Source organism: Chionomys nivalis, chromosome 22, assembly GCF_950005125.1.
Source record: "Chionomys nivalis chromosome 22, mChiNiv1.1, whole genome shotgun sequence".
Taxonomy (NCBI): Eukaryota; Metazoa; Chordata; class Mammalia; order Rodentia; family Cricetidae; genus Chionomys; species Chionomys nivalis.
In genome coordinates, this window is record NC_080107.1 from 11,026,726 (window position 1) to 11,053,542 (window position 26,817).

Consider the following 26,817-nt stretch of genomic DNA (forward strand, 5'->3'; position numbering starts at 1 on the left):
GCCTCCTAAAACGCTTAAGATCTGAGGAAGAAAATTATATTTTGGTTCATGGTCAGCAGTTCCAATCCATCGTCCTTTGGCCTTATGGTCTGTTGTAGCCCATCGTAGAGGAAGCTGCTGGTATCAGGATTGCCCAGTAACAAAGAGAAAAAAATAAAAGAGCTGGAATCCCAACAACGCCTGCTCCCAGTGACCTCACTTCTTTCCATAGGCTCCGCCCCATAAAGGTTCCACTATCTTCCAATGTCACCATGAGCTGGGGACAAGCCTTCAACATATAAGTACGTTACAGACACTTAAGATCCAAACTATAGTACATCCTAACCATCACCTGCTAACAAATCAATGAACCAAGGAGCAAATGGAAAAAGTGACCAGCGAGAATTAAGTTGAAGATTTCCCCCAGTTTATAAATAAGTAAAAGGCTGCTGTGGCCTGCTCGTACCATCCTATGTAGGACAGATTCAAATCACTCGGAAGCAAGACGTGTAATGCATTTGAGATCGACAGGCAAAGGAAAGCGATTCAAGGCAGGGGCTTTTTACCACACTGCTCCCTCTCTGCTGAATTTTTATTATTATCAGGAGCACAATTTGAAGCCGGAGTGACACTTCTTTTAATTTTCTCACACTGGTAGTCATTGATCAGCATGCATAGCTGGAGAGGCGATGCCATTAAATTCAGGAGGGAAGAATATTGAACCTGCATGGCATTCCAACGCTGCTGCGAGAGCTTAGTTACCGGACACTACGCCGGTGACCTTGCTGAGCAGTTATGTTAAACACTTGAATCTATAATTTTCTACTGGAGCTTTTGGGAAAAACATTCTTTTTCTCCCCCCCTCACCCCACATCTTTCAACAAACCTCATTATCCTTCTTATGACCTCGTAGGCATCTCATTTTCTTTTGGCCTGTTTGCAAGTTTTGCAGTATTTATTGCATTCCCCCCATTCAGGAAGGGTTGCCTGGCTCGATCCTTTTCAGAGTATCAAGTTTTTGACCTCATCATTTCTACCTTGAATAAAGGAATTTAATGTATTTATATTAAAGCCAGTCATAATTAAAACCTCTCTTATTTTATAGTAATTGTTCTTCTCATTTGGGAGACCAAGGGTAATACACATGGGAGACTATGTATTCATTTTTAATAATGTTGGAAGTAAATTAAAATGAGGTTATAATGTGTCAGTCACAATGGGATTGGGAAATGGAGCTGGTGAGCTCATGATACCAGCTTCCAGGAAATGTAGGAAGGAAGAGGGTAAGATCAAAGCAAGGAAGAATTGACAGTCAGCCTTATTAAAGATCTTTATAAATTATCCAGAAATCCATACTGGTGAAAACTTTGCAGCTGATTGATGCCTATGATATAGTGCAATATTGAATAATCATGACTATAAGAAAATTTATTCTGTGGCTTTAAAAATATTATTACCGTGTAGTAAATCCAAGATATTGTATGTGTGTACTTCTGGGCAGAAATCAATATCGCATGAAATAACACCTCTATTCTTTAGGGCACTAAAAAAATAAACACAGAAATTCGTTTACTTGTTTTAGTATTTGGCAAGGTGGGTTTTAATTGTGGGATGTTACACACAATTTAAAAGGACCTCTTAGCGCCCTTAATATGTTAATGAGAACCAGGGCTTATTTGTAAGAACTGGATAGACTATGCAGTGGCCTTCAAACTTATTTGAAGATTGTCTTCAAATTTTCTTGTCTTCATGGTTGTATTTCGGTCTATGGAGAAATAATGTGAGCTTGTGAGACTAGTCCAGCCTAGAATACAATATGGACAAAAACAGACTTCCTTAAGAAATGAGCAGGTCCATAACAGGAAGAATTTAGGTATCTCCTTCTTCGGTATTTATTAACAGCTTCACACTGAGAGATAAGAAGATGCCCCACACATGCAGGGCCACCACCCAGAGCCTCTTCCTGCCAGCAGCATCTCTGAAGGCCAAAGGGTGATGAAAGGGTGAACAAAATGTGGCTGATCCATACAACACGTATTGACCAGCCGCGGAAAGGAAGGCACGGCTGACCCAAGTGTAATGTGGAACAATCACAAAGGCATTATGTTAAATGAAAGGAGCCAGACACCAAAGGCTTGTATGGTGTGATTCCAATTAGCGGAGGTTCAGAGCAAGCTCCTATCGACGGAAGTAGATTAGGGTTGCCTGGGGTTGGGAGGAGAAATGAGAAATGAATGCTAACGACTGCCCCCTCCGCAAGGTGACAATATGATGTCAGACAGTGATACTGGTTTTACAACATCATGAGTATACTCACTCGAAGGATTGTTGTATGATTTTGTTTCAAGTAAACAATAGCAACAAAAACCAAGTTTAGGTTGGGTTGCAGCCTCAGGCTGAGTGTGAACTTAGCATGCACAAGGCCCTGTGTTCAGTCCTCAGCACATGCACAAAAATAAATAAATGGTAAAAAAAAAAATCCAGCACCCACCATACTTGAAAGTGAGACTTCCTGTTATCAAGAAAATGACAACACAGCTATGTCTTGTCAAGGGTATTTAATGAAGATACTGGCTGTTATTTACAGAAAAGATATGTACAGACAATGCCTACACGTTAAATGTAGTCTAATTGTGAAAACAGGAAAAAATGTACTCCAAAATTTCATACTGAATAAAATAAATAAAAAGGAATCATTTGGCACAATGTCTATTATGTAGCGAATAAATAACTCTATACCATTGATCGCACGACCTATTTACAATCTATCTGAAAGTGCAAAACAATTGCTGAAAATTAATATTTTTGTAGTAACATTTAAGTCCAGAAAATACGGTTTTCTTCATCAGTAACAATAAATTTGTAGAGGAAAGGTTTTTAATGCCCAGGAAAGTATTTCAATTTTGAAAAACGTTTTGTGCATATTGTGCTCTTCTGAATGCTGTTCTCCCTCTTAATGCCGACGATATCAAGAGCCTTAGTGTTTCTTAGCAGTTATTACATACGCAATCCTGATTTGTAAATTTGTAAGAGTTACAATGTAAACATATTTTCTATAGTATCATTCGGAAATTACAGAACAAATAGCCACGATGCTTCATAGTATTGTGGTGCGGTTCTAGTCCTTCAGAGGTAAGATTATGAAGATGGAGGAATACGACCTATAATTTGGACTTTTATGGTTCCTCCACACCCTCCCCAGACCCCATGCCTCAAATCAAGGTGCTAAGTGGAAAAAAAAACCCATTCAATTATATCATCATCAATGTATCTAAGTCAAACCCACCAGGCACAGTCTCCTACTGCAGCCTGGAAGGGGATGTCAGGGGCTTGGCATCCCTTAGCAATAGCGTTTCTTCGTGTGAGCCTGACGACGGCATGGCTGGAAATGAAGAAGGGTGACTATAACGGATGACCCCTAAGCTACGGCAGGTCAGCGTCACACAGGTCCAATCTCTTCCTCTCGTGTGGGATGCTTGGAAAGCTGGGTGTGGCCCTGAGGGGGTCTCAGGATGTGTCTCTGCTCATTCTGGAGAATTCTCTAGTGACAACACAGTCAGTAGTCACACGCACACAGGGCGTTTCGGAGAGATTGTGGACCGGAGACAGAACAGCGCTCTGAGCCCTTCGCGTGCCTATGGCCTGCGAGGCTCTAATCTGTGTGACATCTGTGATAAAGTTCTCTGGTTGTCAATCACATTTAATTGCCGTACATAACTCCGGACATCCTGATGGTTTTTATTAGCTTGAGCGGCATCGGGATCTGTTAAAAGAAGAGCAGGCAGAGTTGGCGTTGCCTACTATCTGCACGTGAGATGCAGCTTTATTTTCCCCACTGGCTGACCACATTCATCACAGATTCCCTGGGTTCCACCAAGACCTGGCCACGCACCACATCCACAGAACTGCTTCGACTTGGTTGGTCCCTCTGCTCCCTCCTACCCTCCAGTTTTCCTTTCTTCCCTGGAACCATCTCTTTTGATCATTTTCTTTTGCATTGCACACTGGGAAAAAAAATTAAAAAGGGTACCAAATAAAAAGGGAAGCATCTGTCTGATGGCCCTGGTGGCAGATGAGGATTGTTTTCCCTTCCCAGCTCACCTCTGTGTCTCACACCCTGTCTCCACCTCCTTTGATCCGGATGAGGACCAATGTCAAAGATACAGTTTCATTAGCAACTCACAAGAGTACTTAACACCTGTACCGCACTGAAGTGAGCCAGTGGGCATCAGGCCTTGTAGGCCGCCTGAGCTTGCACGCACATACAGCAGCACTTCATTGTATGCCCCTGGGCACGGTCCAGACTTGGGACGGGCCACCTCCTGGCTAATTGATGACTTCTAGTACAGCTTTCTTCTCTGACGTGACTTGCTTTGATCTATACATGTGAGCACTGGGCTATCAAAAAGGTAAATGGATTTTATTCAAACCAGGGCTCCAAGGAAATCTAACACCCATAGTTCCTACACACATTATTTATTAGAATGAAGAAGGCCAGATTCAAAAGCAGAGTGGAAAACTGGAAACACAGAACCTTGAGAAGTGGCTACCTAGTGGCTCCTGAATGCAGCCACCACATAGGAATCTGTGTCCAGACCAGCCGGGTCTTCTCTGTGTTTCTCTGTTTCTTCTTCTTATCCTTCCTTCCTTCCTTCCTTCCTTCCTTCCTTCCTTCCTTCCTTCCTTCCTTCCTTCCTTCCTTCCTTCCCTTTTCCTTTCATTCTTTTTGAAACAAGGAGTCTGAATTTCTCCCCTGTAAAGTTCCCCAAATTTGAAATGGAGCCCCTATAGGTTGTTTATACACAGCCCAGCCCTCTGCTGCAGTCCATGGGCCAGAGACTGGCCCGGGGAACTATTTCTTTCTCTAGCAGTCATCAGGAGTGGCCAAGTTGGAATCTGGACTCTGGACTGAGTTCTCTCCTCCCACCCCAGTGCTGCTTTCTGAAGTCCAGTTGCTCCTGCTAGATCCACCCACAACTCCACAAGACAATCAGAACGCCATCTGCGTAAGGAGTTGGAGGGGGGTGAAGCAGGTCTGAGCACAGACGCAGAGACAAGCTACAAAGGCCCCTGCTTGCTGTAAGAACAAACTCATCAGTGTAATTATCACATATAAGTAATACCACAGCGACCCACAGAACACATTGTGCCTAATCTCCTCCGCTTCCCACTGGCGGTATACTCTGCATGTACAATGTACTGTAATTACATTGTATATATCCCCACAATGTTTATGAATCTATTCCTATAGCTTTATCTATAGATTGTTGACTTCAGCGACGAGCAGCTGCTGTTTACCCGCAGTTGCTGGATAAGTTCAACAAATGCACTGGAAATTTACAACGACAACAAAAATCCCTCACTTTTCTCAAAGATATGGAAGAAAGTAGAATTTACTGCCCAAGAGGCTGGTGAAGCAAGGCTGATTCTTTTGTGGCTCCTCTTTGGGTCTAGAACCTCCCCGAGAATCCTTCCCAAAGGCTCTGAGCCCTCTCCAGCACACAGGACTTTGCATGTGATTTTGAGAATGTTTTGGAATCTTCTGAAGGGACGTGGATTCTGGCTAGTAAAGCCTGTTTGTTGTAGCTGATACTGCTTCTCCCCACTCTCAGCCGATGTATGGTCCTGTCCCTCACACACAGAGTAAATCACTATAGGAAAGGATGTGAGGTGCTTGACCGTTGGCAGGATCCAGGCCGGAGGGGTTGGTAACATGCAAGACCGTTCTCATTTTCAGGAATGAGAGGGCACGGTTGTATGAATTAAGCTTTTTTAAAGCCCTTCTCACTCCCTAAGCCAAGATTACTTTCTCTAATTGTTTTTCTTTCTTTCTCCTGAATGTTAAAAAAAAAAAAAAAGAAGAAGAAGAAGCGTGAGTAGCTCTCTGGCATTCTATGTTAGCAAGTTCTGGCTTTGGGCCAGAGCCACACTACAAAGAGCGTACCACTGTGATTATTAAAACAAGAACCTGTCAGTCTCTTAAGACAGGATCTGCTGGAGAGGATGGCGAGGTAGGCTGCTGTCATATCTGTGCCATCGGATCATGTTGAGCTAAAATGCCAGCTCTCTCAAACGACTCACACAATGGCATTAGCACCGAACTTCAAAGGGTTCACCTGCTCTCTCCCAAACCAGACCGAGGAAGCAAAGCTCTAGACCTTATCCCGGGTCCTAGGCCAGCAAAGACAGCAGCACCGACCTAGTGTGGCCGGCTGGCATGACAAGGGAACTGAAGTCCCAACAGTTTAAAACGGTCACCTGCTAAGAGTAATATTTTATGCCTACGAAAGCATAGCGCTGGTACTTATGACATATGGCCAACATTTAAAAGAATACCTGGGAACACTACAAACGTTATATAAAATCCTGCCACGGGACTTTTGGCCAATGTGTTATAAACATTAATGCATTTTCGAGAGACAATAAATTATCTTCAGTTTATAAACAATGGTACTGACTTTCCAAGGGTTTCTAAGTTCCTTGGCACTGAGCAGTGCGTCACATCAAGAGTGGCATGGGGAGGCAGGTTTTCACGGGCCTTTGCAACCTGTTCTAGCTACATCGGCATGAGCAAAGGAAGTTCCTTCAAACCCACTCATTGAAAGAGCATTCTGACCCATATTTTCTTGTGTTACAGCAACGTGACTATATCTTAGTCTTATAACAGCCAAACAAAGTTCTTAGACCCAAGGCACAGGTGTGCTTCATGGTCCAAATTCCATTTGACACAGTCAAATGCTATCCAGACTCGTAGAGTGTCTTGAAAGTCTCATTAGAAAGGACTTAATTGCCACCACATCCAGGGCAGAGTGCCGTAACTCAGAACTTACTGAAGGGCTGGCTTCTGTAGTACCGCACGGTTCTGGCAGTATTGGCGATCATGCGCTGTGAGGAAGAAGAGAAGAGAAATGGCAGTCAGTTTAGTGCGTGATCCGCCAAGGGGGAAAACATTAGCTATTCCAACAACACTTGGTATCACCGGAGACAGCAGCATGCCCTGGCATGCCCTGGCATGTTGACGCTCGGAAGGCCCCTGGTTGATATGTAACTTGCAGAGTGACGTTAATGAGGCATCCTAGTACAAAGCGCTTGCAGGTAACGAATATTCATGGCTTCATGACACAGCTCTTTGTCTTGCCCTGGGCCTGCGCCTCATGTTGTAAAAGTGCACCCGACATTCTACTTTGATGCCGAGAAACTGCTTCCCCCGTCCTTTGAAACTGTCTTGGATCTGAAGGAGGTTAACTTTCAAGTTTCTCCCGGTTAGCAGGCAGTGAGGTGGTAGATTACATGGAATAGGAAGTCCGAATATTCTGCTTGGGATTGTTGCTGCTCACTATGCTTTCCTGACCCTTGTCAGTGCCAGAAAAAGTTTCTGTTTCAGTCTGAACTCTGTTTTCCTTCCTTCTTTGTTTTTACCTCCTTATATTTATAACATTGCCATAATAACATTGCAGGAAACCAAAATGGTGAGAACAAGTAAAACCATGTAGGTTATAAACTCAAGGGGCAAACACATTTTAATCTTGGTGCATTTCCTTCTGATTTTATAAATATATATGTATTTGTATATATGCTTGTATCAGGCATATATCTGAAAACAAAAAATAATAAAAATGGTTTTGGTTTCTTGAGAAATGGTTTCTCTGTGTAGTCCTGGCTGTCCTGGAACTCCCTCTGTAGACCAGGCTGGCCTCAAACTCAGAGATCCACCTGCCTCTACTTCCACCGAGTCCTGGGATTAAGGTGTGTGCCGCCACTGTCTGACTAGCCTTCTGATATTTTAGAAATGAACATGCAAATTCATTTAAAAAGTTAAGTCATACTCTGTATGCATATTTGATTTTGGTTTCCACTTTTACATTGCACTGAGATTATTCCCCATGCCATTCGCATCTTAAACATTCTCTAAGCAGGACCAAAACTCAGTTGGCCTTTGTTAATTTTGTCAGTCAGCGATCTTAATTTCTTTAAGGTTTTGGTTGCAATAAAAATTTGAAAGAGCATTTGTGTGTGTGTGTGTGTGTGTGTTGCATACAGACACAAAGGAAGCAGCAAGGGCTGGGGGATGTGGTCTAGTGGGAAAGTGCTTGTTGAGCAGATGAGAGACCCCAGACTCAGTGGGCAAGTGGAAGAAAAGGATAGACACCTCTACCATGGAGGCTAGGAACAGAGACCTCAGACTCCCACGGAAAAACCCTCGTGAGGCCTAAGCACCATTCTTCAGCCGGATGTCAGCTTTTGTTTAAGCTACTTGAGCAGCAGCTTGGCTTGGAAGTCCCTGCTACTGGACTTGGTTTCTCAGATTCTGAAGGGAACTCTGCAGAGGGGTGGATGAATAGCTCTCTCAGCAGACAACTGGAAAGGTTCCATCTGGGTAAAGCAATCCCCTATTTCCAAGGAGCTATGTAAACCAGTCCCCACTTTTCGCTCTCATAGGCCTTGGTTTGCCTATGAGGTGCAAGAAGATGCCTTTGAGGCGACAATGGAAGAGCCAAGGCCCACGGATGTGTATACAAGAGCATCACAATGTGCGCTTGCCGTTCCCTTCCATTGCAGGATTCTGGCAAGCGGAGGCAGCACGTGTCTGTGCGGGACGCTTTCTCCCACACAAAGAGGCCATCGGAAAAGTTGCTCAAACTTTACTTTCATAAAGGATCCTAAAAACCAGCAGGACTGTTGATCGGCATGAGAAACAAACGACCAATACCTCCAAGGAAACGTAGCATACAATGTATAATTAGCCTCTGGTATACGGAGTCCCAGAATAAACAGTAACTATGATAATTTCCCTGCTAATTTACTTTAAGCTGTTTCTTCACTCCTCTGAAGGCTCTGCATCGGAAGGGCACAAGTATATTCCATGTAGAATTATTGTAATTCTTCAGATATTGAATGGAGTGTAATTACCGAAAACCCCATGAAATGCTGCCAGTATGCCCCTCTGAAGAATAATAAAACAATTAGCAGAGGTCAGAAACCTCTTCCTATACCATTTTGTAGGGAGTAATTGTTCTGCTTTTTAGTTTTGAAAGATAAAACATCTCATTCTGACTTTAGTTTTAGTCTGCTCTTTATAGCTATCCTCTGAGGCTTCATAATTTTTAGCTCATTATGTGGTTTAAAATGTGAGAACAATTGTTCAAATCTGTAATTTCTAGGGTTCATTTTACCCTTCCAAATCTTTGATTAATTTTCACAATGGTTTTAATTTTGACGTATCCTTTTAATTGTATTGCCAAGATAACTTCAGCTTAACTTTAAAATCCAAATTGGGCTTTATAAGGAGGTCCATTCTTTCTCCACGTGAGGTCCACACAATAATGTTTAATGGTGTGAACTCCATGATGTTAAGTGAGGGCACCAGCATTGCTGGCCAATCCGTGCTTATAGAATTTTCCAGGGGTCCGAAAAGGGGGGGGAGGGTTAACATATTTTAGCTCCAAACTCTTTTGCTTTGCACCCATTGACACATGCGATATTTAATATGCTACTGAGACTCCAGGAATCACCACCCCCCCCAGCATTCCAGGGTGCATAATGCCTTCTATAGCCTGCCTATACGCCATGGCTTCCGGGTGTTCAAGTACACCCAGCAGTGCGAACACACCACCTCCAAAGTCAACCTTATCACTCATCTCTCCATAACTGTGTGGACCTGGGCTTCTCTGCCAGGCCTCTATGCTTCCTAGTCTTCTTAGCTTCTTCCTGCTGACCCTTGGCTCTGCCCAAGCTCAACACTCCTGTTGCTGAGAAGGTTCAAGCTTAGGTGTCCAGTGTTCAAGCTCAGACTTGCAGGCCTCCAGGCAAGACCACCTGCTGCAGGCTCAGATGCCACTGCTACAGCCTCCCTGGCCTTAGGCCGTTTGGCTTCTCAGCTAGGAGCATCCTGAGGAGTGTCTCCCAGGAATCATGCCCCTTCGAGCAAGTGTCTGTGGGAGCAGTTTTTGCCTCTCCTTCTGTTGACAGTTAAGATATCGATGCTTCTTATTCTCTCTTTATTTTGATTTTCAAAGATCTTGCTCTAGTCCAGGCTGCTCTCCTTGCTTGCCTGGCTCTCTTTTTTCCTCTGACATTTCTGTTCTGCCTGCTTTGAATCTCTCTGTCTCTGTGCTTATCCAGTATGGGCCGCCTACAGCTCCTCCATGCTTATCATATACAACTAATAAAATTTATACACAATAGTTTTATTCAGACTGCTCCATATTCAGGACACGATTTTCCCCAATAAGAAGGTACAGAAATATATAGTCGCTCTTCTACAAAGATTTTGCCAATGGTAGCAACAACTAGTTATGCACAGTAAGGCCCAACTTCCCGCAACTCAACCAGCCTTTGCTGTATACATTTCTGAAGAAGCCTGAGCTTTGTCCCCAGTAATGGGTCTTTGTTATCCAAAGGATCTGTGACAAACAGACACACACATCTAACATACATAACATGCACAGTCTATTGTACATAGGAAGGTCATGGGACATCACAGCTCAGGCATATGTGGAGTGTTGTGTGCATCTCTGCGCACACTGAAAGAGATTGGAAAGACCCTGAAGGACAAAGTGCCATGGGTTGGGGGAGGGGAAGAATAATGTCCATTCTAGAACAGAAAGCTAAGGGAAAGAGAACGACATCTTGAGTCAAATCTCAGTTTGGTGAAATGCAAAACATGACACCCTTGCTAATTCAATTTATAACAAACAGAAAATGCTTTTGGTTATCATTTTTTGTCATAGAATCCTTTCCAAATGTCCATCCTTATCAAGTTCAGCATGCAAATATCACTGGATCATTCTTCTATTTAACAATTATTTCTTGCCTACTTAGAATACACCAGACACATTTATGGACGCTCATGAAACAGCAGAGGACAAAACAGACAAGATCCCTGGTCCACAGCCCTCACCTTCTAGTGTGGCGGACAGATGGAGAAGAGCAAAGATGACCATCTCAGACGGTAAGAACTACTCTCAAGGCTGAGCAATCACTCAGAGCACTTGATGTGAGAGAGCAAAGGCAGATTGGGAGTCAAGGGCACCCACTCAGAGAAGAAGCATGGATTCAAGCCTGAACCATGGAAAGGAGCCCGATACCTGAAAGCTGGGGAGAGAAAACTCTCAGGCAAAGATGGCAGCTAGAACAAAGGACTCGAGGCTGAACGAGAAAGAAAGAAGGACAGCTTTGCCAACGTGGGCTCTGTTCAGAGTTGAAGTCTGAGAGGATGCTTGATGGGTACTTAGCATGGCTGGATCTTCTTATGTGACTGTATGCAATGCGGTTTTCTCTGCTGCTGACATGGTTGCAGGAACTTCTCAATCCAGCTGCTTCTTTAGTGCATGTCTTTCACTACTACCATGACCCCTGCTTTAATAACTTTTGTTAACTTTTAGTATTCCACGTGTTTTCATCTTCTCTTTACTACAGCAGATATTCTAAAGGACAAGGACTACTCTGTAAGGTTTCCCCCACCTAGTGAAATCCTTTCTCTGGGCATTCTCATCTGCTCTGTTGCTTTGAAGCATTCTCTTTGGAAAATCTGCATTTGTCTTAGTCTGTGAAGTCTATATAAAGTGTAAGTCCCCAAAGTATTCCTATAGCTGTCCTTTGAATTGAGAAGGTCTTGGGGACCAGGCAAATTTGAACGCTTAGATTTTTACCTAAGGACTCTTTTCCACAGCTGCAGGTAACAAAGCCAGCATTCCACAACTGCGTTTTAGACCGTCACGGCTGCTGGAAGTCACACTGTTGCTAATTATATAATGGAATGCCTAGAAATGCCAAGCTGAAAGGATTCAAAACATCTCTCTTCCTTAATAAGCTTCTGTTCATGTTTCCAGAAGTCTAGAAGTTTTCTCTATGCTTCTCATTCCAGAAAAAAAATGACTACTTCCAAATCTTATTCTTAAATAAATATACCTAAATATGGCTATGTCTGAAATAGAAGCAGCCTTCCGGTATTGCAGCAACTGTACCTATCGGTGTGCTTTCTGTAGCAGGGGAGAGTGGCAGCGGGCCAGCGCATTATCCTCTAATCCATAGCCAGTCTACCTTCCCAGCATTATAAATATTCATACATGCCATAGAGAGCTATGAGGGGCTTTATTCAAACATACTCCTTTATGTTTCCCCCCAAAGAAAGAATGCTTGAGAATTTTTCTTTTTTTGCACTAGGACCAGAGTGTGAATTCTCTTTTGTTCATACCCACAGATCCTGAAAAGCAGTATGCAACAAATTCTCTAATCCTCATTCATACCTCAAGGGGGAAGACACTCAAAACAAACAAACAAACAAACAAACCAAAAACTTAGCATTGGCATGCTGGCTTGCAGTCCCCTTGTGAGGTCAGCTCTACTGAAAGGCATTGGTGTCCCTGGCTACCCTGGTGTCTTCTGCCCCTGTCAGGGGTTCCCACTGAGGACAGAGCCCAACAGGTGCACAGACTGCCAACCCTGCTTGCACCTGGTCCTTGCTGATAGATGATTGACAAGAATCGAGAAAAGACGATGCAACCTTCTCCAAGATACTTAAGAGGAACTGTGTATAATAGTGATGGATGGGGTGGTGCCTGGAGAGAGGGTGGGCTGACTGACTGAGGGGAGGATAGCTTGGAAAGCGGACCAACACTGATTGATCAGTGTTGACGGATAATACCACATTGATCAGTCAGTTTTGGAAAGCCAATAAAATCATTTTGAAATTCGATTTCATTTTCTAGTAACATCTAACTCATAGAAGGGCATTTCTGAAATCGAACTATCTGGTAACACAGTTTATCAAGTCAAATCAAATCAAATCAAACTTAGAAAATTGCTGGTACGGAGGACTAAAGGTACTTGGCAAAACCTCTCTCTCCCTTTCCTTCACAGCAACAGGCCTCTTTAATTCTAATGAGGCACACAGAAACCCCAAATGAGGGCTATGTTTTCTAGCCTTCCTTTCAAGTGACGACATTTCTAGCCACAAGGTGATGAAAGTGACCAGTACAGCTTCTTCCCCCGCCTTAATGGGAACAAGCGTGCCCTGCCCCAGCCCCGTCCCCTTCTTCACAGCTGGGATGTGGCATGATGGCGTCCCATCATGGACCACGCGAAATGAGAAGAGGGTTGAAGCCAGGAGCATCGACTGCTCCTCTGAGCAGGGCTGCCATGCTCACCGAAGACTTTGATTATAATAATGATATCCAACCCGTCGTTAATCTAGGCTTGTGCACTGTAGCTGCGATGCCAGCTTAACTAATCAGTGGCTGTTGAACAAACATGGCCACCCAGAGAGCAGAACAGTTAGGGCCTCTTTGCTTACTGTCCAGCAGGGAGGAGTTCACGGCTGTGGATCTGAGGTACAGGACATGAGGAGCCCTACTCGTGGGTCATCTTGACTTTCCTTCTGCAGGCTATGGAGAGGACACAGCTCTAGGAACTCAGAGACAACTTTTGGCCTCCCCAGGAGATGGCTGGCTCAGTGCATGCTGCCAAGCTTGCTTGCTCTGGCCCATCTCGTTCATGTTAGTAGTCCTAAAGTCAGTCAATTCTCCGGGGAATGCTGGGCTTCACATCTCTGCCTGTATTTTATAGCCCAGTGGTTGGCTTAGCTTCTCCTTGATCTTAGAATGTTTCGTATAAGTGATTCAGGAGGCATTTTCCTACTTGCTAAACTGTCCACTTTGGAAAAACAAGCATTTGTCTTTCTTTCTCAGAAAGGCCGGGGAATGTTTAGCTCTCTACACTAACAAGTGAGCAAGGGATCACTATTTGCCCATGGCGCAGTGTCTTTGAGGAGGGAGTGCTTATAGTCTGCTTCCTCAGAAGTCTAAGACAGTGGACTTGAGCTGTGCTTCCTAATCATAAGCTTATATGAACAGGGCTGAGACTTAGTCCGCATACAGTGGGGACTAAATTCTTCCACAGACAAACACGCTAGCTTGATTTCAAGAGACAACTGGAATTACAGGTTTCTGCTAAGACCTCTCCAGCACTTTCTGACATATAGGAAGACTCATGCACCACGGACCATCTATCAGCCTAGAGGTGGCTAAAGCAGGCACGAGCCCCATTTTTTTGTTGGGGAAACAGACTCACACAAATGATGAGGGACGCAAGGACAGAACTGAGTACTGACCCCAATGTCTCCCAAGTTCCAAATCCCAGGCCACATTCACGGTGCAAAACAACCTTGGGCAAATGCTTACCCCTTGGGGAAATGAAGCTCTACCACTCTGTCCCTCCAGGCAACAAGCAGCCCAGTGATTCGGAGACAGTGCGGCGTTCCATTGACACGGACTGTGTGGCTAAAGAAAGGCTCTGGCAAGGGCATTGCTTCATGGAAGGTAAGGACACAAACTGCAAAGCCCCTTCGCCAGACTCCCTCTTCTCTGGGTGGGGGCGGGGCAGAGGAGAAGGGGCTGGGAAATACTGACTAGGAAAGGGCCAGTTTCCCATTTGTTACTGACATCTCATTGTTGTTGTTGTTGCCATCGCCGTCGTTATGGAGATCTCGGAGCCTCCAAGTCCCCTCACTGAACTTGAGTGAACTTTATGAGACTAAGCAATCCACACTTAGATTAATACCCTGCAATAAAGACCCGTTCGCTCTGCTGCAGCGCTGCCTTTCCCCTACAGGCACTCCCGTCAGCCTTGGCAGAGAAGCATTTCAAAGGCATCCTGGGGCAGTCTAGCTGCACAGACCTCACCAAACAACCAGAAACCCAGAAGTCACTCTTGAACATGCGTGCATTTTAACAACAGGCACCGGAGGGACGGAAACACGCGGGCATAAAAAGCCGGCTGCCGCTGAGAGCCAAGGCACAAATACCATTCAGCTCCACAAAAGAGTACCGACAGCAGAAGGGGGCCAATCCGAACCAAATGTTTCAAAACTCCTTTCTGTATAACTACCTTTGTAACGTGGCAGCACACACAGACGTTATTTGCCTGATTAGTACAAATGCAAATTTTATTTGAAAAAAAAAACATTGTGGTTAAGGTTATAATACGGCACCTACCATTTTTTCAAAGTTTACTAGATTGTCAATGAAAGTCTTGTTCCCCTCATGAGTAAATGTCATATCTGTAAAGAAATAAAAGCCACATTCTAGTCACTAACCGAAATATGTCATACTAAGAAAGCACAATAGCACCATTAGCATATGCGGGTGGATTTGCATAACACTGCCGTTGAAAAAGCTGATAATAGTTTCTTTTATGTTAGGTGTTTAACTTTCCAAATCACTTTTACCTGAGGTTAGTAAAATCTCTAACATAAACCGTTTTTTCACTCACAAGGCTTCAGAAATCACAGGCTTTTCATACCACCGCCTTCCCGCCTCCCAACCCTTTCAGGACATTTAGACTCAGGAGTGGGAATCAAGGCAGGCAGTGTCTTTCTGCCAGACAACCCTCCCAGAGGGTGTCTGTCCTTCATCCTCACCCCTCCAGTGCTCCCTCCCGCCTGACCTGGGTGTGTCTTGAGATTACCTTTAATGAGCAAGGGCATGAAAGGGATGATGGGAGGATCCAGTTTCGCTGCTGTCAACCTGTAGGCCCTGTGGTTTCTGGAAGGATCCTTGGGAGAAACAAAGTGTTGCTGGTCAGTGGTGAGTGACAGAAACTACACCCCCCTTTCTAGCCTCCTAGGACACACAGCCTCGTCATCCCACAAGTGGATATTTTGGGTGAGATGTAACTATGGAAGAAAGGCAAATTTAAACAGGTTTGATTGGTTTTAAAACAACTTCACGGATGGATGAGACAGTATTGCTTGTTTGTAAGGAGCCTATAGGAGCCAAGGAGAGGCATCCTTTTGAATGTAAAATGAACCCGTAGGACAAACTTCCACAGATTCCCCACTCCCTGAAGCCCCACCTCCTCCCTAAAGGTTGGCTCCCCACCCCATCCCCTACCTTGCATAGCCAGTTCTAACTCGCCCTCTGAACCATCCCCTGCCTCCCAGCAAGACCCATTCATCCCGTTCCTGTCTGGTTACACCTCCCAGACAACGGGGAGACATAATTTTGGCAAGCCAAGAGATGTAGTTTCCAACCCCTGGGCAACGTGAGCTGTGTTAGGTAGGAACCCTATTACACTGCTTTTCTAAGTTAGGCAAATTGACCTTATGTGGGACATAAGTCCTCTTTAAGTTAGTTCCTGAGGGGGCCGTTCATTAGTCAGGCATGCTTGTTTTAGCAGCACTAAAAGGGATCATAAACTTCTTAAAGTCATACAAGGACAGATAAAATTTCTGCCATGAGAACTTGAGCTAATCGGAAATTGGATTAACGCGGACGGCGGAGGGAATGAGAAAGCCACTGTCACTTACCATTAAACTCTCAAACTCCGCGTAGAACTTCTTAAACTTGCTTGGCAGTTTCTGTTCATCAAATGAAAATGACACACACATCTGTCAGAGTCTAGATCTAGATATGGATTGTGTGCGCTACCGTTTCTAAGGGAGATGCATTTCTTCTGGCCCTCAGTCAACCGCCTCTGAGCCGGGATGAACTACCGTGCGCCCGTCGCTTGGGAATCATCTCTGGCATATATGGAACTTGCCTTTGAAAGGTCTTACTGTTGTGGAACTCCACGAAGCTATGAACGCCTTGGCTTTACCGCTTTTATAATATATTCTTGACTGGACAGTTCATAATCAGGATTGCCTGCATTCCTGAGACTATAAGTGGCCCGGACCCTCCAAAGTCTTGTTTCTGTTAACTCTTTGATTTCCCCAATTAGACATTTAGCCTGGAGAATGTTAGGATTCAAAGAGCCTTAGGAAAGATGCAGCCCTTCTCCTTCATTATGAAGACAGCCACATGAGAAAAGGGCCTTCTTATGGTGTTTCTTTTTAATTGTTTTTATAAACTGGTTTCTCCTTGGTTCCCAACAGTGCTGAGGTATAGAGATGCTCAGTTTCCTTTGAAAAGTTGAAGCCTGTGTGTTACCTACGGAAGGAGTTAGTCTTACAGCCTGCCTGTCCCTAAGCCACAGCTGGCCGTCCCTGGTTCCTCTGGTCCACAGTCCCTGATTGCTTTTATGTTACTTCTCTTCTGTGCTCTGAGCTGCCCTTCCAACCAAGCCCTCTGGCATGGTTTCTCTGCCTGGCTCTAGTGGAAAAGGTGAGAGGCTACCAGGATGCTGGCTTCTCCCGTCTACACATTGGTGCTTGGCAGCACCATTCAGACCACCTGTCGAGAGAGGCCAGGAGATCAGGACTGGATCCCTTTTCAATCCGCTGCTTCCCATTTTGCTGAGAGTTCCTTTGGTAAAGCCGAACTTTCTACCGACAAACCCAGATGAAGCAAAGAGATGTGTTTCTGCAGCGCACAGCACCTGTCTGCGCTCTATGCGCTACCATACAGTTCGCGAGCTTTGGGCAAGGGGCTGGAGGTTGAAACATACAAAGACTCACAAAGAGACAGAGACACGGATCTCTAGTCACTGGTAAGAAGCCCTTTCTTCAATAGCACCAGGGAGGCTTATATACCCAACAGTCAGGTGGGCCAACAGGTGAAAACTTTATCCTCTGATCCTCAAGGCCAAGGCAACCCGTGCTCGTGAAGCAAAGCTGGTAAACAACTTTGACACAGCTTTCAGTAACTCAGATCAGAAGGAAAGTAAAGATCTCTAGCAGGGAAGAGCAGCTGGAGGCCAGGGCTCCAAATGGTCCCAAAATGTTTCCCCAGCATGAGAGTGGGTGGGTGGGACCTGGAGACTCCCAGCAGCCCTGCTCTGCTCCCTGTGGTCCCCCTTCTATAGCTGCTCCAACCACTAGCCTCTGCAGTCCCCAGAGAACTCCCACCTCTTCCCTGAGGGTGTGGCTCAGACTGTCAGATTCCCATCTAATCACCCGTAGAACTCCTATTCTGTTTCTGGAAGCCAGTGCCTTGCACATCCTCCACATCCTCTAGAACCCACTTTCAAGAATGTGAGGAACCTTGTATTATCTCTCAGAAGATGAATGCCAGGCTGAAAGCTGTGACAGGTGTTAGGAGTCTGAGGATGTCACGTGGAGCATCACCACACTGGATAGTAAATATGGTCCATTTTAAAAACTAAATCTTGGGGCTGGCCATGGCAACACATATTTCAGAAACAAGCGGATCTCTGTGTGTTCCAGGCCAGCCTGGTCTCCGTTGTGTGTTCAAGGCCAACTAGGGCTACATATCCAGGACTACACATTGAACAGACTTGTGTGTGCTAGAACTATTTTTTTTTTAATCAACATTCACGGATACAGTCTGCTTTGGATCACACCTCTGTCATTCTAGCCCTCTTAACTCAGCCAGATTCTCAGACAAAGGCAATACCCAACATAGCAATAAACCGTTTGGGGGCTCTTAAGATTGTTGTCTATCCACACACTGTTTCCAAAGATGTGCCTTAGAGGGGCCATTAGCCAATCCAGGGATGGCTAGGAAAGTCAGCAGGCATTTCTGCTGTCATGATTGCGAGGTGGAGGTGCTACTGAAGTAGAGTGGGTGTGGTCAGAGAAGGAAGCTCAGCACCCTACAATGTAGGGAGCCCTCCACTACAGGGTGCAAATGTCTCACTAGGCCAAGGCCAACTCTCGGTGGCTTCCCCTCAGATATGGGTTGCTCTCCCGCTTTGAGCTCTTCTTACCACAAGTGGTTTCATTTGCTCCTTTGCTCCCTGGCTGTTCTACAGTCCCCTGAGATCGTGCACCACCGTTCCTTACACCGTCTGTGACATCACTCTGGGGCTCACGGGAGCTGTGTGAGAAGCCCTTGCGAGGTTTTCATCAAACACAGAGAAATAATCCAAATGGAAGATGCTCATGAGCGGAAGTTCTCCTTACAGAATCACATAATCACACTTCAGCTCAAAAAAGAAATAAAGGTTTATCAATTACGAAAAGGCTGACTTTTTCTGTCCAAGACAGATAACAACCGATATAGAAGTTCATACCCGTGGCACTCTTATACTGGGGAAAGTAAAGGACTGGCCAATCAGCTGGCTGGATCCTCTCTAGGGGCTTCCGAGGTAGCGGGAAGGGCACAGATTGTGCTGTCTCGCTATCTGGTTGCTGTTACGTGGAACCTACAACTGGCCTCCATGGGCCCTCCTCAAAAACCTCTAGAACTTTCCTTTTTTCTGACCCACCCTTTTGGACTCTGTGCGTGGGATCAGAAGCCAGAGACATACTGTGGAGGGCCGACTCCCTGAGGGGAACCCTGGGTTTCTTGAGATCCCAGGAAGCATGGGCAGTGAGATGGGCGCTGCAAAACGGCTTCCCTGCTCGCTTATTATTGGCACGTCCACTCTGCTCTTCAGCCGGCTGGAAGCCGATACGGCCGCATGGCTTGCAGGCCTCACCCATGCCCTCATGCCTATATTCAGGGGATGAACTGCTGCAAGCTGCATGCTGCCTGGAACTCAACACAGAAGGACGTGTGAGGACTCGCCTTAGAAAACAATGGAAACATTTAGGGAAGCCGGGGGAAGAAAAGAGCTTCAAGGGGGAAATGGGTAGGAGAAGAAGGCCAAGGGGACGGGGGACGCAAGCGGTGGCTTTGCCCTCTTCCGCCGCGGCCCCTCTTACACATGCTTGTGTAGGTCTGTCAGGAGTCTATTTTTGTGAGTATGTTCTTAGAGGTTAGTGTTTCTTCAGCTATGTCACATGGAGGGGTAAGCACTTCCCGAGTGCTGAGCTAATGACAGCTGAGCGTGTTTTCGAACTGTCAATGAATCACTCTCCCTGTTTGCTGCAGAAGTTCGTAACACACCTGTATAACTTTAGTTCCAAAGACAGTCCGTGCCAACTGTTACTCCTCTCTGGAAGGAGGAGTCGCCAGGTGGTGATGAGATACTCGGTCCTTTGCTGCTCCCAACAGCTGGCTTTTTTTTTTTCCCCAGAAGCAAAATGACTACTTGGATAAAAATGGATCTTCTGCCCCCTTTCAATCATAGGGAAGGCCCCGTGCAAAAGCAATAAGCAGACAGTTTGGAGACAATTGAACCTGTGTGCAAAGTGACTTTTGCCACCATCATAACTAAGCTGCTCCTTCGTCTTATGCGTAAGACCTGCATTTATGACTATTTACATTGTAGAGACAGAACCGGTAACGTTTTCCGCCCTTCCCCTTCCTGCCCCCACCTGGCCAGTATCTTTTTAAACTCTCACGCTGTGGTAAGTAGGAAGAGGAGACAGGTCATCTCCCTCCGAGGGTCCCACCTTTTCCATTGTTCCCCCAGCGCGAAAGCTATTTCTATAGAAGAGCTCACCGGAGAGCCTCTGTTTTTATTACTGTGGCAAAAGTCACAGCTGGATCCCAGCAGCGGCTTACCTCCCACGTTAGTGCCAAGCGGCTCACGGCAACGTTGCTGAGTCCCATGACGATGGCAAAAAAGGAATTTAGGTTTTTGTACTCCTTGCAGCTGGAACACAACAGGTGCATGTTTAAGTAGAATGCCACTTTTGAGTGAGATTTTTTTTTAAAAAAGTTAGAGTTATGTTTTCTGATAGTCATAAATATTCATCAGAACTTGTTTATATAACAGGCAATGAGAGACTCAGCACCCCGTAGGAGTTCTGCTTGGGTAGCTAGGCTCTGCTGTTTGACACCCCCCTATAGCTTTAGAAAGTGGATGGTTTGGGCCATTGAGGTTTGAGTCTTGAGAATTTAAATTTACATCCCCAGAAGGTTGTTATTATAATCTGCAATCTGCTGAAAGCCGTAGTGAATCTGGGAGCTGGGAGGGGAGAGACATCCATGGGATTGGGAAAGAAAAGGCAAATGTTGGAGAATTTGAGACCTGGGGGTGGGAGCTTGGACCTGGCAGGTAGAGAGAAGGATGTCACAAGGCTCCTGCCTCCTGCACGCTACGTTAATGACACTAAATTGCTGAAAAGTATCAGCTTCCAAGGTGTGGTCCCAGTGGCTTGGGCACTTGTTCTCCAGGAATTTAAAGTTGGGAGATAATTTATAGCATCAATAACAAAAATAACCTTACTTTCTATTTAGCTGACATTAGGGAGGCTGATAATTTTGAGTCTATGCTTATGCCATTATGAGAATTTATTTATATTTTGGAATGAAGCACATAGACCAAGCTTTGAAATTAAATTCTTATTAAATTATAAATTTAATAATAAATATAGTATAGAAATTTAATTTTTATTAAAATGGTGATATTATCCCAGGTACTTGCTATACCTGGTGACAAACAACAATAACCACACCCTAAGTTCTTCATATCAGGGCCCTGAAAAGGGAAAGCATTCATTTCATACTAAACACAAATCAAAATGGCTAAGTTGACCAGCATCATAAATAAATGTTTGAATAAACATTTTTGTAGAAGGATCACTAAATGGTTGCTTTGGCTGCTCATGTTCAACTCAAAAACCAGCAATGAGGTCTTCTCCACGTGTGTGGAGATGAGAAAATGCACGCTTGAGGAGCTGCGGTGGTCAGATGGCACGTGAGAAACAAGCTAAGCCATTCTAGTGCCGGGATACCAGCTCCCAGGCGAAGGGCCAATGCTATTCCATGATTATTTGCCCCTGCCTTGTGTAAGTGGCTGTGGGAGAATGACCCAGAGCCCAGACCTGCTTACCATTCAAGGCAGGTCAGGAGAGGACTGTGTGCCTCATTTCTTCTTGTGTGAAGAGAGGATAAAAACATCTACGCCAGTCCTGCGCCTCATCTTTCCTAAGCTCCTAACAGGGCTGAGAGCTTAAAGAAAATGCCGCAGCTCTCTACAGACAGCAGGCCAAAGAGACTCTATTGCCTATAGCTTTCTGTTTCGTTCTTGTAGACTCTGGGTTCCGAAAGCCTGCAATCTTTAACGGCCAGGCTGAGTAAATGAGTTCACTAAGGGACAGTCGCCTTAGAACAAGGCTGAATAATGCTTAAATAACCGGTTGACGTATAGGGAAGGCCAAGTCCATCTAAATAATTAACAGGAGTCAGGAGGATAAATTACAAAGGCAGAAACATTAAAAAAAAATATTCCTGAGTATTTTGAAAGGCTCATCTGTGTGGCCTCCATAAAAACAACAGGCAGGCCTCCTCTTCCCTCGGCGGGGCATTTGGCACCAGCAGGCTAAGGTGAAGAGAGAACATGCTCTCTGGGATGGGAAAGCACCACCCGGTCATAGTTTCCATAATCCACTCATTCCAAACACATGAAGGCATTCGCCCACTGCACAGAGGCCATTCACGCTGCTCAGCAAAGTGGCCACACTCAGCTAACCCTTTCTTCAGATAGCCAGCTTTTCCAGAGAAAGAGCAAGCAGCGTGTGCATTCAGAGGACCTGGTATTCTATTGTGCCCTCAACATTTTTGGCAAAACAACTCCAGGTATTTGGCAAGCCGGCACCTATAAAGCACCAAGTAGCTTCTCCTTCTTTGTTTAGCTCTGGAAATCAGCTGCCCTGTGGGATCGGAACTGTTTGGCTCAAGCAAACTGCCTGGCTGGGGCCACTTGTTCTCCCAACCTTCCCGAGCTCGCGCTCTGCATCTAGAAGGGGAAGGAGTCTCACAGCCACAGGCCACATTTAGCTTTTTTATTTTTAGTACTGTGGTGATATCAAAAACATGGAAGTAAACAGGAGGTCGTCAGGCGTATCTAAATAGCCAGAGAAGATTAAATTCATGTCAGGGAGAAACCTAGCTGGCCCCCGCAGTAAATAAACGGTTTCCCAAGAAGGGCATTAAAAGAGAATATTTATAAGATGTTTGCTTTCTCTGGTGTGTATGGAGATGATGGCCTAGTACCAGGTTAGCTGGCCTTTACGCATTTTACTGATTTTTATTCTGGCCGAGTTGGGTAAACTGTTGTTCCAGCGTGTTCTACTGCCCTCTACTGGTGAGAACGTGTTATGTGGGTCACGGCTTAAAGAGCCTTGCAACAGAAATTCCTGCAGAGGGACGTTTGTTTACTGAAAGCACTCTTCAAACACAAGGGGGTTTGAAAATCTGAGGCGCTCAGAGCAAAACTGAGCCCCCCTTTGACTCCAGCGCCCGTATTACAAGATGTGAATTTACGTATTGATGCTAACCATTAGAAAGCCAGAAGATGTTCTTCTCTTACAAGAATCAGCTGCCGGCAGTTCCTCCACCCTGCTTTTCATTTTAAGCTGTATTCCGTGAGAGCACAGCTCAAAGACTATTATTTTTCCCTCCAAAGTTAAGGCTACTTACTGAGCTGCTATCTTGATAAACTTTTTCAAAAGCTGAACACGCTTGCTGAGCTGGGAACAAAGGCAGATCTCAGTGACAACCCAAAACTGAATTTCATTAAATCTCCTCAGGAACAAATCCAAGTTTGCTGTGGTCTTTTTAAAATTATGCCTTCCAAATGTGTGGTAGATTAGCTCCAGCTAGAACAGAAAGGAAAACAATTTCACTTATTTGTTGGCTTTTAAATCAGAACGCCAGCCTGGCTCCTCTATTTGTCAAGAAAGTGTTCTATGGAGCAGCAGATGTGAATTCAATCACTAACCCGGATGTGACTTGTCATATAGATTTGAAGGGCCTTCATGAAGCTCGTGGAATATATAAATATAAACTAGGTGTTATCAGCTTAATAGACTCTGGAAGACATAGCATACCATCACAGAGATTTCTTTCTTTAATATTTGAGGACTTTTATAAGCTCAGCATTCACAAAAGCCCTCATGTGGCTTCCAGATGGCGGCGCACAGAAACGCAAGTTGAGTGGAGCAAGCAGGCCCCATCCAGAGTCTCCCGGAACCCCGAACCCCTGGATGCTCCTGGCATGACCTCACCTCATGCACGCAGTTGAAGAGTTCCCAATCATACGTGGTCATCTGGTACGCCAAGTCCTTCGAGCTCATTAGCTCAAAAGTTCCCACGGTCCCAGTGGTGGGGCCTTCTTGTTCTGGCAAGGGAGTCTGGGAATAATTGTGGGAAACTGGATCAGAATCACAAAAGGGTTAAGTGCCGAGTGTCAAACACCTTCAGGAGTTTTTGAGGGGAAAGGATTTGGGGAACACGGTCAGGCATATTTTGAAATGTTGGTTTTGAGGTTAAAAAATGCCTTTGCCGTTTGCTGTACTTGCTTCAAGGCCATCTTTGTCATCACCATCATCACCACCATCATCATCAACTGCAAACCATGGCAAATGAGATTTGGCAAAGGATGACCCAGGAAGGTTCTCTGTTGTAGGATGTTTAGATTGCAGTCTGACAAAGTTTGTTTTGAGTCAGAGGGTGGAGCTAGCTATGAGCTGACCAATAACCATAGAGGTTTTGGAGGACTGCGGGCAGATAAAGAGACAGGAAGTAGTAGGGTGGGGCTTAGAGAGGTTCTCAACCTTTTGGATGGAGGAATGAAAGGCATGAGAGGTCACTGGTTAGCCGGGCCGGTGGTGGCACATGCCTTTAGTCCCAGCACTCGGGAGGCAGAGGCAGACGGATGTCTGTGAGTTTGAGGCCAGCCTGGTCTACAAGAGCTAGTTTCCAGGATAGGCTTCAAAGATGCAGAAAAACCCTGTCTCGACGATCCTCTATCCTTCCCCCCCAAAAAATAGAGAGAGGTCACTGGTCACTTTCAGGTTCTTACCCCGATATCTGACTCCTGAGTTTTTGTTGCTAACGAATAACTAGATAAACACCTCAGGTCTCCTTTGCCTGGGACTTGGAGGTACCTGGAAACTTCCTTTTCCATGGTAAAGATGGAAGATGATCTTGGAGACCTTCCGCTTATGGAAACTGTTATAAAGCCAACTACTAGCATGGAAGCTTGACTGTCTCCCCACAGTACCACGTAACTGTTGGTGGTGATGGTGGTTAAGTTGCCACAGCCATGTCTGCACACACCACCTGGAAAGGTGAAGAGGTGGCCAGTGTGTGAACTGAGACTATGCAGGATTTCCAGGTCCCTGAGCTCCTGAGAGTGCCTGAACGTTAGTCACGTGTTTGGGCCAAGCCCAAACTCTGCGGCTTTGGCAAGACTCTTGGTCAGAAGCTCTCATGTGGTTCACTTATCTCCCTCTGAATTTGGAGAAATGTACTATAAAGTGTCTTTACCTTGTAAGATGGGTGACTAGAGAGTGTACAAAACCTTAATGCTTATCTGTAAGCCTGAGAGCATATAGTGATGAAAAGAATGTCTGCCAATACGATGCTAACTGTATTTGGATATTCAATATTCATGTCCCGGTGCTAGGGATACAACTCTTTGCATGTTCAAGGCTGTGTGCTCCGGCCCCAGGAAAGGGGCTCATGTTAGAAGCACTAATATTATACAGGTTTCATCCGCATCTCCATTACCACTGTGCTCTACAAACGCCCCTGCTTTCTAGACACCAAAGAAATGACATGGTCAAAGTGTAGGTGGTACCTGCATTGCAAAGTTCAGTCTGCGAGATGAGCAGTCAAGTTTACCATATAGTAGTCACCCTCCACCAATGGGTGCAATGCTACTTGTGGATACAGTCACTTGCTGGACTGTTGTTGCACATCTGGAGACAGAGTGTCAACATACTAGACTACTAGGTACCCAGACAGGCAGGTGGAGGCACCTGAATGGAAGGATGCTGCATACTTGGGATCATTGTGTGATGCAGGATTAAAAGAGCCAGTGGGCAGGTGAATGAGAAAAGCCTCAGGACGGTCCATGCTAGGCTGATAGCAAGGGCGGCTTGGAAGTGGGGAAGCTGCCAGGAGACTTGATTTGCAGGAACAGATTGCACAGAGGGACCAAATAACAGCTTTTAAAGAGCCTCTGAGTAGCAGCTTAGGAGACGGGGTTTTGTCACAGGCAAGATAATAGACCCTGTTAGCGCCGGCCTCGGAAAACAGCAGAGTGAGCACAAACCTCATGATAGCAACACATGCTTGAAATCATCCCTTAATCTTTTGACTGTCTCCAGCTCCAGGAAATCAGGGTTATACTACCTAAGTTGGCAACTTAGGGTATTCATACCAAGGTTTGTTAAGAGGATTAAATGGGAACGATTTAAGTGCAGCTTGTAAGCCCGGTCCTTGGCACAGGGAGGGCCCCTCTCTCAAATTAGGTCTCCTTTCCAGAGCGGCTCCAGGGCTACGCACGCACAGGAAAGAAAGTGTGGTTAGTGCACCATTCAGGCTAAGAGCTGGGCATGGAGTCACTCCACAGAGTGCGGAGGACAAGGCAGAAAGCTACGATTCCAAACAGACCTGACACAGATGGGCAAGTAGCTTACAGGACCAGGTGGGAATGGTTTCAGCCAGGGCAGGTCTTTAGTAGAACAGAAGGTCTTAGGACCATGACTTAGGCCGGACTGGTTCTCTGTGGTCTCCCTGCCCTCCTATAGCGGCTACTGTGAGCACAACCCTTCTGCTCCACCCCTCAACTGCTCCCCGCTCTATTCACTGACTCTGCAGTCGAGGCTGGGTGACTCCACCTACCCACTAGCACTTTCCTGGAGGTTTTATGGTATCTGATAGACAAAACTAATTCACCTGACAACTCCTGTGGAGATTTCAACACTAAGAAAGACAGGAGCTCTCTTCGTCATGGATGCTGGGCTGTCGTCTGGACATTACTCCAGGGTGTAAAAGAAAGCCCTGTAGACTCTCCATCTTTCTGTGGTGGAACTTGTCATAGTGGGCTCTCTCTGATGGCACACCGGTCATCATAAGCTCCGTGAGGAACATGGACTATGAAAGGTTTGTCTTCGAGACTTTCCCACAGCCAGGAACGTACACAGAACATGGAACAATGTGGCAGATACTAAATAAAAGTCTAAGGAACCCAGTGAGTGGATACAAGGCGAGCCAAATTACAGTACACTGAAGCTCTGTTGTAATTGGTTTTGTACTAACATTTATACTCAAATAAAACTTCAAGAGAGTAAATCTCCTGAACCCAAGCCCTGCT

The 26,817-nt window shown here is 45.4% G+C and overlaps 1 protein-coding gene across 3 annotated transcripts in view; it reads right to left on the reverse strand.

Annotated features, from left to right (window-relative positions):
- Nucleotides 1-2,522: 2,522 nt before the first annotated feature.
- Nucleotides 2,523-26,817, reverse strand: part of Rapgef4 (Rap guanine nucleotide exchange factor 4) — a 260,347-nt gene continuing 236,052 nt past the window's right edge. For all 3 annotated transcript variants that reach the window (XM_057754500.1, XM_057754498.1, XM_057754501.1), the window contains 8 exons: nucleotides 23,720-23,845; nucleotides 23,133-23,311; nucleotides 20,271-20,361; nucleotides 16,286-16,336; nucleotides 15,445-15,532; nucleotides 14,973-15,037; nucleotides 6,810-6,864; nucleotides 2,523-3,742 (listed from right to left, as the gene is read on the reverse strand). In XM_057754500.1, the coding sequence (XP_057610483.1) occupies nucleotides 3,615-3,742; nucleotides 6,810-6,864; nucleotides 14,973-15,037; nucleotides 15,445-15,532; nucleotides 16,286-16,336; nucleotides 20,271-20,361; nucleotides 23,133-23,311; nucleotides 23,720-23,845 (783 nt within the window). In that variant the 3' untranslated portion in view covers nucleotides 2,523-3,614. The remainder of the gene's footprint in view (nucleotides 3,743-6,809; nucleotides 6,865-14,972; nucleotides 15,038-15,444; nucleotides 15,533-16,285; nucleotides 16,337-20,270; nucleotides 20,362-23,132; nucleotides 23,312-23,719; nucleotides 23,846-26,817) is intronic.